Genomic DNA, 13259 nt, shown 5'->3' on the forward strand with positions numbered 1-13259 from the left:
AAACATGTTCAGGCGCAGAGGATGGAAAAGTTGTATTATATGTATATAATAAAAATTTTAATTGGGAAATTTATAAGAATAATCTCTTTTTTATAAAAAAACTTCTTAATAAACTTCACAAAAACCTTCATTCAGATCCTCATCATATTTTTTTTTATTTTCTTTTTCAAAATTTAATCTTCATATTTTTACCCTTACATTGGATTGGGGCTGCTGGAAATTGAGGTTAAAATATTTGAATTAGGGGCATAATCTACATTTAAAAAGTGTAGACTTAGTACTAGAGATGTAAATTTTCGTAAAATTTGGGGAAAATATGGAAATTTCCTTTAAAAATTATTTTAATCTTTTTTTTCATGTTTTGTTGAAAACATATAAACTCTTTACATATTATTTAAACAAATATGATATAATTTCAATAGATGTTATATTCCTTAGAAGATGAAAACAATTCCAGATCAGAGCATAAACATCTTGAATCGAGTAACTTATCATTTGCAGAAGTTGCTTTTCACTAAACTCGAGATTTGCCCTTTTAACAGTTTCCTAACCTATCCTATTTCGATATGATAAATGAATATTTTGAATTTTATCTATTTTATAATACTTTGACCTTGGCTATTAATTTTTAATTGGCAATATTTTATTTTCTATATCCTTTAAAAGCAAATTAAATCCATGAGTTTAAAACCCTATGTATTCGATAATTGGATTTTTATTTCTTGCAAATGTTCATGATTTCTTTATTTACTTGCATGATCAGTTTTATAAATGGTGTTAATGTTTGTGCCTACTTTTTCTTATATTACTTTCATATTTATTAGATACATAATTCCCTGTGTAAATTGACCAGGACTGCTTGACGATTTTAAGGGCCGTCAACAAATTTGTTTAGTAATTTTAAAGAAATTAATCTTACCATCAACGGAAAAATGACCTTATTTGGCAGAAACCTAGGATATCATCGAAATTAAAATTGCATTAGTTTCTTAGATGCCAAAATATTTTTTTTTTTATGAATTAAATGATTTTTCAAAATTAGTTTATGAAAATACATAGATATGTTTGGATTTTTTAACGTATTTAGTCATACCCCTATTTGCTGATGAACCTCCCTCTATGCGGCAGCGACTTATAAAAATTTCTCTTTAATGAATGAAAATAATATATTGAAAAGTAAAACTTTTTTTTTCTATCTTCTATGTGGCTATAAAAAAAATATGAAAAGATTTTTGACTATAAAAATTTAAATTTTTATAACAATAATAAGGAGAAAAGGGATTCAAATTTAACACTTTAGAAATTATAAAATTATTTAGTAAGGAGGGGGGGGGGGCTTCCTTTCCTCAAAATTTGGAATGGGTGCTAAATAAAAATTAAGCCTCCCATAGCTCCATTAGCACATACCCATGCTTATGATCCTGTATGCCACATGATCGCCTCGTAAACCTATCCTTAATTTCAATCGAAGAAGGCATCGCATCGTCGTTAGATTGTATTCACATAATATCCTCTTTTGCAAATAAAAAGGCGAGGAGGATAAATCTTTAAACTACTATTTATATTTTTTAATGATCATATGATAAACCTGTCATCATTATAATAGTTGATTAATTTATTTTTAGCCGTCTGACTAAACCAAGTTTTTTTTTCCCAGAAAACTAACACTTTGGCTTCGGGGGTTTTGTCAAAAATATAGCAGCTCAAATTTGAAAGAAACTAATATAAGTTAAGAGGCCTTAATGTTAAGAAATTTTCTCAGAGATGCGCCTGTAGATTGAGCCGAATTAGCGACATTTAGCCATTATCCAGCTATAATGATCACATACACGGTACATGCACTACACTATATTAACTCTTTTAATGTGTTACTCATATTTATGAATATAATCCAATAAATTTTACTATATTTAGTATTCAGAATACGAAAAGTTTTCAAGCAAGCTTAGATAAATCAGGGTTTTAAGGGCTATCGAATAAAGTCTCAGCACTGAGCTAATATTGGTCCTTTTCAGTTGATTTGTAGAATATGGGTCTTGACGTTACTATAATAAAATTTATAATGCATTCCCCTTTTATATTTGCCCCTAATCGCTAATGAGGATCAAATTTTTATTAATATCTAATCCTTCGATTACTAATTTCTTTCATATTTAATGTTTAACCTATTTTTAACCGAGTTAATATCTTGAAGGTATTTTAAATGCAGATTTCAAAGATTAAAATGATTTCTACCAATGAGTTATTAAAAGATTAAAATGATTTCTACCAATTTGAGTTATTGAAATGAACAATTCAGGCGCGTAGCCAATGGGGGGGGGGTGAAAGGGGAAATCTCCCCCCATAGCAAATTTGACTGTTTTCATAAATATCATTTTAAGCTAATAAAAATTTTATCCCTCCCCCCTCCCCCCAAATCAAAATTTTACAAATATTTGAATATCAATTTTCCAAACATAAAACTTATTTTTTATAAATAAATTTTATTAAAATTTCCTTTCCTTGTGAGTACATTAACATTATTCAAAAACATTAATAAATGGAAAAATTTTTAGTCAAAGAGATTGAAATCAAACGGTAATTTATTTTATTATTATATATAATCATTTTATTAAATTCAAAATTATTAGTGAGTTAGAATTAATAAGCATTTTTAATAATATTTTAATTATTAATAAATATCTATAATTTTTTAAATATTTTTTATTTTTACTTCCATTTTGTAGAACAGAAGAAATAGAAATACAAAAAAATAAGGCTGAGCATGAAAAAAGTAATGTGTCGTCAGAAACGATATCATTATTAAATTCAATTGATCAATCAGATATCATGGCTGCTAGTTGCATCAATAAATTATTTTCCCATGGCTCACTACTTTGTAGAAATTTACAAAAACCAAATTTAGATTTGGTTCAGTGGAAAATATATATGAACAGGTAAATACAATAAGAATGGATGTAGATGAATATTTTCATAATATTTATCTAGACGTTGAATCGAAGGCTAAATTTTATGATATAACACTAATTAAACCTCGTCTAGCACCTAGGCAATTATTGAGATGTAAAATAAATACTGGCTCAACTGAAGAATATTATAAAATATCCATTTTCATTACATTCTTAGATACTTTTTTGTTGCAAATAAAAGTACGGTTTTTAGATAAAAAACAAGTCTTTAGCAATCTTCAAGTTTTATTACCCAAAGATCCTTCGTTTTCTAATGCCACTATTGTAAAATTAAATATTTAGCAAAATTTTATTCCTATGATATTGATACTGAAATAAATTTAATCAGTGAATTCGAATTGTAGTATAAATATTTACTATGTTTAGCTATTTTACCTGAGCATGCTATTGATGCGCTCAATCGGTGTAAAGAAACCATGGCTCAATTTCCTAAAATTTAGAAGTTGTTTAATATTCGCATGTTTGCCAATTACAACATGTACGAATGAAAGGACTTTTTCCAACTTGATAAGGTTGAAAACATATTTACGAAGTACTTCCGAATCTCGGAAAATGGCTCTGTTAAATATCCAGAAATTTGGTTCCAACGACAAACGAAATTTTTGATGAATTGGCGACATTCCCACGAAAATTAAAAATCACATAATTATAGTATTTAATAAATTTTTTTGTATAATATTGTATTTGATGTAGTTATAAAAAACTTATTTTTTAAATTATTTTATAGTCAATATTTTATACACACTACTATTAGTATAAAAAATTATATTCTACTTATATTGTATAAGAATTTAAGCTGAGGCTAGTTTTTAAAGCAAATTTTATAAAAAAATGACATTAAACTTTATTTCAACTTTGCATTTAAAAAAACTTTATTAAATATAATATACCTAACTTACAATAATAAAAAATAGACTTGTAATATCCATAAGCACGAATTAGTAAATAATAGTTAAAAATAAAAATATAATCCCCCTTCCCCCACATAAGATAATCCTGGATACGCCACTGGAAGAATTTGATATAAATAGGTTGTTGCAGATTTAATATCTAGTTTACTTTGCTCCTCAGATGATACACTCTCAACATATTACATTAAATTGTTGTTTGCATTGTTATAATTTTTTGGAAATAGTTAATTATTTCAGCATAGTTAATTAATATTATAAAATTTCTTATATTATATATAAATTTCATCTGTATTAATTATAACTCAAGGAAATTGCTTACATTAAAGTTTTTATTAATCTATCCATGATCATTTACCTGTCAGGTTTATTATTTGAAAAAATGAATTAATCCTACCTAATCTCTCTCCTTTTATTAACCACCAACCTTATCCCATATCTATCTAGCCTTTAATCCCATTTTTTATCCCTACTTAATTATTACATGTTTTTATTTTAAATATATTTCTGCCAATTAAAAATTTCCTTTAGACACATTATTTGTTGAGCTATTATTATTCGAGAATGAACGTTTGTGTATAAAAATAAATAAATTATAATTTATGAACTATGAGGAAAAAATATTTAAGTAAAATATGTTAGTGTTTATTTGATCAAAAATCACATAAGGGAAAAATTCCTTTTTATCCCATTCCTACTTTGTATCCAGTTTTATTTATTGTTTAAAAAATGTTTCATAATGGGGCAAGAGAAGAATTCAATCTTCATCTGAAGAAAGATTGACATATTCTTTATAAAATAAATTATAATATATGAGAATATAAACTAACATGCCTTGATAGGTTCAATATTAATTATATTAACAATCTTGATTGTATAATTTTATCCCTTTTACAAGCTTATCAGTGTAATCGCAAATGTCTTTACATACCAAAATTTTCATATATTATATTCTTCATCCTTCTTCACAAAAAAAATTCCATGACTAAAATTCGGGAGAAATTCAAAATAATCATTGAAAAAATTTTAAATATTGAATTATCATCATTCAATTGGTCACTCGCCAAATGACATGCTAAATAGGTGGTTACTTCGTTCCACTTAACCTTCTAACTATCATCCAGATTTTAAACAACTCTATGGTCTCAGGCTTCATAGCCACATCGATTATTTATTGGATGACGCAACAAACAGATTAGAGGCCAACGCATCCCAAATACTGCTTTCCTATCAATCATCATTCACAAAAACCTTTTCACACCCTTAATACTCAACTTCAAATCAACCATAACAGTCAATTCACCTTACCGTATCTAACTTCTCCAATCAGAAAACAGATTTGGTGATCAAGAATGGTTAGAAGCACTTTCTAGTCCAAACCTTGATAATCTCTTAGCCATGGCCCAGCCTCACACTTGTAAATGTAATATTCCAGTAGATTAAAGGTAGACACTGCATGATTTGCTTATATAGTCAATGGAGACATCAACGCACTTAAATAAATCATGTCATCAATACACATAACGAATGGTTTCCCTTTTCCTCAAAAAAGGTAAAGCCGTTAGTAACGATGTTACTTTACAGCATTAGAATAAATAAATAAAATAGTGCATTTTTTTGAAGAATCATATACAAACATATGATAAATAATATTCAAAATGATTAGAAATATATACTATAATAATGAATACATTTAAAGGCAAGTGTCAGATCTAAAAAACGTCATATATCATCATCTAATATAAATTTTCCCATTTTACCGGACCGGAATGTTTTAAGAAAAAGATTAGCGGCGGTATTTATGTCAGGTTTAAATTCCCAATGTTGATTATTGTTGATTGACTCTGAATTTCCATCATAAATCACTTTCCTAACTTTCACAAATCTTTGATTAACTATTGCAACTCGAATCAAATAATCTAATATATTGTCCGTAGGTTTATTATTTAAATAAGGCCCGTAAATTTTCATGTCTATCTCGTTATTTTCTTTCGTTAATATTGTGTCGGGAAATTTTAAGTTATGTGATTTTTCGTGTAAGAGGGTGGCACTTTGCTTATTGGCATTCGTTACTTCTGACTATTGCAAAAAAAACATTGATTATTGTTGAATAAGTAGAAAACACTGCACTGGTCACAATTATTATTTTTTAAACCAGACGATAAAACATAAAGTAATATTAAATATACATATATAAGATATACCTTCTCCATCTAAATAGTAATGTTTTATTTTTAATTAGTTTCCTTACCCTGCATTTATAGTTAGCGTGAATTATCGAAGATAACACAGCATATTTTGTATACTTCACCACTCGCTAACTGTGAATGCAGGGTTAGGCCTAGTAAAAAAAAAGTATATTAAATGAAATTGATGTCAAACCAGAGGTAAATTAAGCTCGCCACAATGGGTATATTCGTTCATCAATTTACGTTTGTTAAGCCAATATAATAAGTAATCACACATATTTTTCTCTCCTATAAGAGAATCCTTAAAGGTAGCGCACAACGCTAACCTCATAGCGGCTTCCGAACTCGATATGTGGGGTGCCATTATACCGGGCGTATCAAATACAAATACTTTAGGATTGGGATAAACTTTAATTTTATTTAAGACAGACTTGGTGACTCCTGCGTAAGGGCCTAAAATATAGTATTTTTTTAAAAAAATTGATTTTTAATATTAAGTAATTAGGAAGTGTCCTGGTTCGACTTTATCAAAGAGGTGGCTGTTTAATCGGCTAAACAGCCTAAAAAGTAAGAGAGAAAATAACGAGAAAAAACAATTCCACCAAACACTTACAGCCTAAAAGTAAGAGAGAAAATAACGAGAAAAACAATTCCACCAAACACTTGAAACAATGTCCAAGTTTAAAAGCTGTTTAGCCATGCTAAACAAAAATATCAAACAACATGGGACATATCTCCCACTTTTTAGGGTTAGGGCTACTCTTAGTTCTTCTAAGAGTCATGGTCTTAAAACTTTTTATCAAGATTCTAAGTTATATTTAATTTCAATTTAAGCCATTAATCCCAATTAATCAAAATATACAAAATAAGTTAGGTATAACTAAGATAAATTTTGTCTGATTGACAAGTTTTTCCCCCTAGTGGACAGTATAAAGGAAATATAAATATTAGTAACAAAATTTTGGCCATCCTTATGAGTAAAAAGCTAAGGAATTTATTCTGAATATTGTGCTTAATTGTTTATTATAATTCGTTTGGTCACAGTATTCTAACGAATAAACGATATTAGCAATAGAATGGAAAATGAATGATAAATATCAGGTTTGTGCTAATATTTATGACTCCATGTACTTTTGAGAATCACAAATAAGAAACCGAGTTATTGAAAACTAAACTATGACACACATTAAGCCTGAAATGAGTTAAGTTTTTGGAAAAATTCTGAAGCTTATACAAAATCATTAATAGTGTTTTAGTAATATATTTAATTGCTTTTTTCTGTTTGGTAAATGGGAATAAATTATTACATAAAATAAGAAGAAAAAAAATTCATAATTAGCATCAAAAACGGAGAATATAGAAGTTCTAAATATCTGATTTGCATTTATATTTAATGCCTTATTAATTAATTATTTAATCAACGCAGTCATAAAAAAAAGTCTTTTAAAATCTTTAAGGGTTTGGCTGGGTTAATTTAAAAAAATTATAAAGGCTGGGCCAGGCAAATATATTTAATGAGGCAATCAACTTGGTAAAATTTCCTAATGGGCCAAAATAGGATGTGCTTTATAGATAGATCTTTGATGTAAATTAACAAAATACAAATTTTTCTTTATTTTGGGGCAATAATAAAAATAGTTTTTATAAAATTATTATATTTCTATTTATTTTATGAAGTAAAGTAACTTTTTTATATATGATTTATTTAAATTTGTTCAATAATAGTAAAAATAAATTCTATACTAAACTCAATTATTATAATCATTAGTATATATATATATATATAGATATTATATACCTTCCTCAGATGCTTTTGATTTTTTCATATATTTATTTCTGAATGCATTTAATAATGATGATTTTCCAACATTAGGAACTCCTATTATCATAATATTATATTCATCAGCACCCATTCTATTATATCTTTAAAAATATATAAATATATATAACTTAAAAAAATACCTTAAAAGAACCTGTTAGAGATTTTAATATGATCTAAAATGATGGGTAATATATTTAATAAAGAATGATCTTTTATTTGGTTTGCACTAGTGAACAAAACTTTCACAACATCTTTTTCTTGATCAGAAACTTTTTTAATTATTTGTTCATAACAAGTTTTATCAACAAGATCCTTTTTGTTAAACACTATTTACTTGTTAGAAATATAAATATTACATTAGCTGTATACCAAGTATTCTAGGCTTAATTCCCAATAAGTTTTGAAAATTGATATTTCTTCCACTAAAAGGTATTCTTGCATCATGAACCTCAATAATAAAATCGATCGTTCTTAGTTTCGCTTGCATTTGTTTCATACCTATAAAAAAACATGTACTTGAATCAAAATTCATTAAACTCGTCATCATATGCCTTGGATACCATGATATATTTGAATTTGTAGCTAATTTATATGCTTCGCGAAAACTCATAATTTTAAAAATTATTAGGACCGAGCTTTTAAGTGTTTAAAAACAAAAAAAGTTCATAGGGGAGAATCGCGTTACAATCAGATGTTATGTCGAACGAATTGGCTCAATTTAGTTATTTATATATTTTAAAAAATCATAATTTTAGGAAGGAGTCGGTATGCCTAGAGGTCTGCAATGGGTGGGTTTTTAGCCTGCCTATCCATTCTTCAGGCTGGCGTGAAGAGGTTAAAATATTTTTAAATTAATCGGGAGATGGGGGTTTTAAATCTCTTATGGGCTAAATGAGTGAAACAGGTTTCTATTTATTATAAACCATTTATTTTTTCATAATGTTAATAAATAAATAAATAAAGACCAATGCAACCATTAATAAAATTTTAAATAAAAATTTTTCAACAAATCAACGGGCGAGTGGGTGAATCTTAAAAAATCATTAGTGGACGAGCAGGGAGGATAAAAAGAGAAAATAATTTAAATATCAAGTGAATGGTGGGGGTTGACTTACCTCTAGACTTTTCAATCCGATAGTTCTTAGTTTGAATCGAGCAAGGACCAATATTTATTTCTGAAGCCAAATTAGTGATTCCGTCCTAGAGGGAATGAGTGTTATTAAAAAGCCTGATTTTGGATCGATTTTTTAAAACGGTCAGATTAAGATTTTAGCCAAAACAATATTGTGCAAGCCAAGTTTTGATCTGCCATCTAAGAGCAAATAATAAAAACACTAGAGGGAATATAGTAGCTAGGAGGCGACCATCTGATTTTACCACTTAATATTTACAAAAAATGGATTTATGCATTTTAAATAATAATTAGTAGTTGTTTAGCAAAATAAGTTGTTTTTTTAACTTCTGTATGTAACCTGGCGCACTATTTCATTAACCATTGAAAATAATATAAAATTAATTTTAAAAATAAAAATAATATACACTTTAATAAAGAAGAATGATATGTTTTTAAATTTTTACTTTATATCAGTAGCATCACATCCCCTTTGAAATATTCTATAAAATATATAGTATTGACCCATTAATATATTAAAAATCAAATTTTCTTTGAAAAATTTTTATAAATAGCAGCCGCTTCTCCTTTATTAAATGGGAAGGTGACAGTGGCGTCGCTAGCCTTTACAATCTCAGGGTGCTCAACTAAAAAAAAATTTATGGGAGGCTTCGCTCCCATGTCCTTCCCCAACTTGCGGACTTTTAAAAATTTTCTAACTCTGAACAATTATTCTGAATTTCATATTTTGTCATTAATTATATTATGCTTACAAAATAAACTAGCATATAAATAATTAAAACAATACAAGACATTTCTAAAAATAATATTTTTTAATACAAAATCTATTTATTACAATATAATATATTTTCGATTGCTGATATAAAAAATTTTGCGTTTAAAGAATTACAAGTGATAAAAAAGGTTAATTAATTCATACATATGCCTCAATTGATAATGGTTTTTAAAAACCCCATAAGGCTATATAATTCTTAGCAAGTTACATTGACAAAAGGTCATAAAACTAATATAGCTCTCTGTTACCATTTTAGACAATGTTTTATAGAATGGACTAATAAGGAAAATTTTATAGGTCTTACCAAATCAACAGTCCTTGAAAAAGAGAATATAAACGACTCCAAATCATAAACCTATTAGAGCTTCCTCTTAGATGACATGATGGAAGCTAGATAAGTAATTGAGAAAATTATTGTGAGATATTAAATTTCTAAAAGATTATCTTCCATTTTTAATGCTATATAAACGACTATACAGTTGACCATTATTACTTATCTAAAATAAAATATGCAATCATATGCTCTCAGCAGCTTTAGTAACAATTTTAAATTACTTAGCCACACTAATAATAGATTCTGGTTAATTTGCAGTCATAGCCATGACACTCACGATGGTAACCCATATCAGAATTTATTATGTTAGATAATATAAAACAAAAACACTAAAAATAATTAGAAGAAATTGTGCAAATATATTGAAACCTTGAGTTATTTACACGGCAAAAATGACATATTAGAAATGAAACATTTTCTAACTATAAAATAAGTACCAGAATGATATGATGAAACAACTAAGAATTATATATTGTCGCACCACCTCTAGTTGGTATATTATATATTAAAATAATAGTAGTTTTTAATAATATCAAAAAATACTTGTATTAAAAATTTAACTCAAATATTTTTTGAAAAAGAAAAAAATAGCTCTCTAAAAACACGTAAAAAAGAGAAGAAAAGATATATAATTTATTACATCATTGTGGGATAAATATAGAGACGTTTAATTTTAATAATATTTTAAATAACTAGATGGCGTTAAATAATTGAATGCAAATTTTTACTTATATTTATTATCAAAAGCATTTATTAGTAAAATTTTAAAATATTACCTGTAATATATTATATAACTGTCAAATACGTCTGTAAAAGTGGCATTTTACCTTATATTTTATAAATAATTATATATTATAGAGGATAAACTATATGTCTACTTACTTTTTATAAATAAATCTCTTATACTTATTTGGATTTGGACTTTGAAAATAATTTTAGGAAGAGACATGATAATTAAATTTAAAAATCAATAATATAGTTGATTAGTGATTTTGAACTCAGCTATTACATTACAATATTAAATTTTAATTTTCAATTAATAAATGATTTTATTTATTTAATTAGGTTTATATAATAATTTAAATAATAAAAGTCAATTAAGCTTCAATGGTCAATGCTAAATTAATATTTAGTGAGTATTGATATATTTTTAACACAGAATATGATTGCAAGTTGACATAGTGTAAATATAATTTATATGTATTAATCTAATCTAATAATTAAAATAGTATTCATTTAATAAAAATTTAGATAGTCTTATTAAATAATAAAATTAAATCTATATATTACTCAATAGAATTATAAAAGAATTGTTCAGGGGGCAATTAAAAAAATTTATTTTTAGTTCAATGGGATATTAAGGAACAATTTTTTTAAAAAAATTTTGCTTCAGGGTCTATTCAAATTTTTCAGGGGCTCGAGCCCCTGCGCTTCCCCCTAGTGACGCCACTGGAAGGTGAGGTTTGCCTCCAACCCGTAGTAGTTATAAATGGCTCCATTTTTAGCAAGTTTTGATCCGACTCTAAAAAGTCTAAACTAAATTTTAAAAAAATTATAATCTTAGCTTTAATTAAAGTTTAAAGTAGGATACCTCAATCTTTAGAAATAATATATTCATGAGGCTTAGAAAATTTATTTTACTGTTAGAATTGAGCCTATTTAATAGTACTATAGGCAACAAATAGTCCAATTTTAATAAAATCTTTAAATATTTTAATAAAAATTTGAAATTTTGAAATAGGTAGGTTTTTAATTGTTAAGATTAATCAATCTACTTTGACATAAATAATAAATTAGGATAATTTTTTGTTTTTGAGTGTCTTTTTGCCAATGAACCATTTTTTATTGATTGACTGATATTTAAAAAATTGAAAATCATATAGAAGAATATTTTACAGATGTCGCTCAAATCAGAAATTACACTTTTATTTAAAAATAAACCATTAAATAAATTTAAAACTAATAAGATTAAAAAAAGCCGAGTATACAATTTCTATAAAAAACATCTTGCAGCCCCAATTGATTGATTTGAAAACAAAAGTAAAATGACTTGTAGAAATTTTTATTTTCGAAATTCTTTCCAATATATTCTTCATTCAGAAATAAATTGGTCTAAGAACCTAGATGCGTGATTTAGAGATAAGCGATTAAACTGCCAAAGATTCAAATTGAAAAAATATGAAACGATTTCTAGGCATCGACAATGTATCGGCGAAGATATTTTAGTAAAATTTTAAAAATTCTTTAACTGCTAGAATATTTTATCTTGGTACCTATTGTGAAAGGCGCATCCATCTTAGAATTTGATCATTGTAGATAATCGAGCGAGTTTAAGAGTAAATAATTTGTAAACTTAATGTTAATAAATATTAATGGACCTTTGTTATCGGAGGGGTTCCTACATCCATATATCAAATAATGGGATGGGAATCACGTGAATGAAAAATTTTCATAAAAAAAATACAGCCCCCCCCCCTCCCTCCCTCTAAATGAAAGATTTAAGATTTATAGAAATTTTAAATAGTTATATAAAAATTTATTTGTAATGATATCGGTATGGCATTAAATTGTCCTTATTTTTAAAATATAAATAAATCATTTATTCAAATTCTAAATTTAAAAAAAATTGATATTATACAGGGTTTTCGGTTGTTTTAGCACAGAAACTCTTATTATGATAACGCAAAATACGTAAACATTTTTTTATATTTTGATATCATTCAATTCGAATATAATATTAAAAATAATGACCCCTAGATTTTGAATATGAATAGTAAGAAGTTACAATATAAATTAGTAAAAAATATTAATGTATGAATGTCATGCATTACTGACAAATGATCTGAAAAGAGTTGGAGTTTAACAAAGTATATTTAATTATAACATCTTTAACTCATTTATTTTATATTTACAAAATAATAAAGAAAGAAAAGATACTGATTTTGAGATGAATAATTTAAATAATGTAAATAGAAGCAATATGATATTTTATACAATGGAAGATGAGGCGATGAAAGAGTTGGAGTTGAACAAAGCACATTTTAAATATAGTGATTCAATTTTAAACTATCCTTTGGATAATAAAAGAAGAGTAATTGTAGTTCTGAGGGAAATAAACATTGAAAGCCTA

General features: G+C 26.5%; 1 protein-coding gene across 1 annotated transcript; it reads right to left on the minus strand.

Moving 5' to 3' along the window:
* Positions 1-5581: 5581 nt before the first annotated feature.
* LOC135924679 (mitochondrial GTPase 1-like) lies at positions 5582-8507 on the minus strand. The gene is made up of 6 exons (XM_065459775.1): positions 8426-8507; positions 8258-8386; positions 8040-8214; positions 7865-7989; positions 6260-6519; positions 5582-5956 (listed from the first exon to the last, which is right to left on the minus strand). Exons 1-6 carry the CDS (start codon positions 8496-8498, stop codon positions 5600-5602), a joined length of 1119 nt encoding a protein of 372 aa, XP_065315847.1. The 5' UTR covers positions 8499-8507; the 3' UTR covers positions 5582-5599.
* Between the last annotated feature and the right edge of the window lie 4752 nt (positions 8508-13259).

This window comes from Gordionus sp. m RMFG-2023, chromosome 2 (genome assembly GCF_954871325.1).
Source record: "Gordionus sp. m RMFG-2023 chromosome 2, tfGorSpeb1-WG-v2, whole genome shotgun sequence".
Taxonomy (NCBI): Eukaryota; Metazoa; Nematomorpha; class Gordioida; order Chordodea; family Parachordodidae; genus Gordionus; species Gordionus sp. m RMFG-2023.

What these genes read in the sequence shown, in the direction of transcription:
- LOC135924679 (XM_065459775.1), bottom strand. Translation starts at nt 8,498, where the DNA reads ATGAGTTTTCGCGAAGCATATAAATTAGCTACAAATTCAAATATATCA. An exon ending in TCCAAGGCATATGATGACGA is followed by an intron (nt 8,387 to 8,425) that starts GTTTAATGAATT and finishes GTTTTTTTATAG; the next exon opens with GTATGAAACAAATGCAAGCG. An exon ending in CATATTAAAATCTCTAACAG is followed by an intron (nt 7,990 to 8,039) that starts GTTCTTTTAAGG and finishes ATATTTTTAAAG; the next exon opens with ATATAATAGAATGGGTGCTG.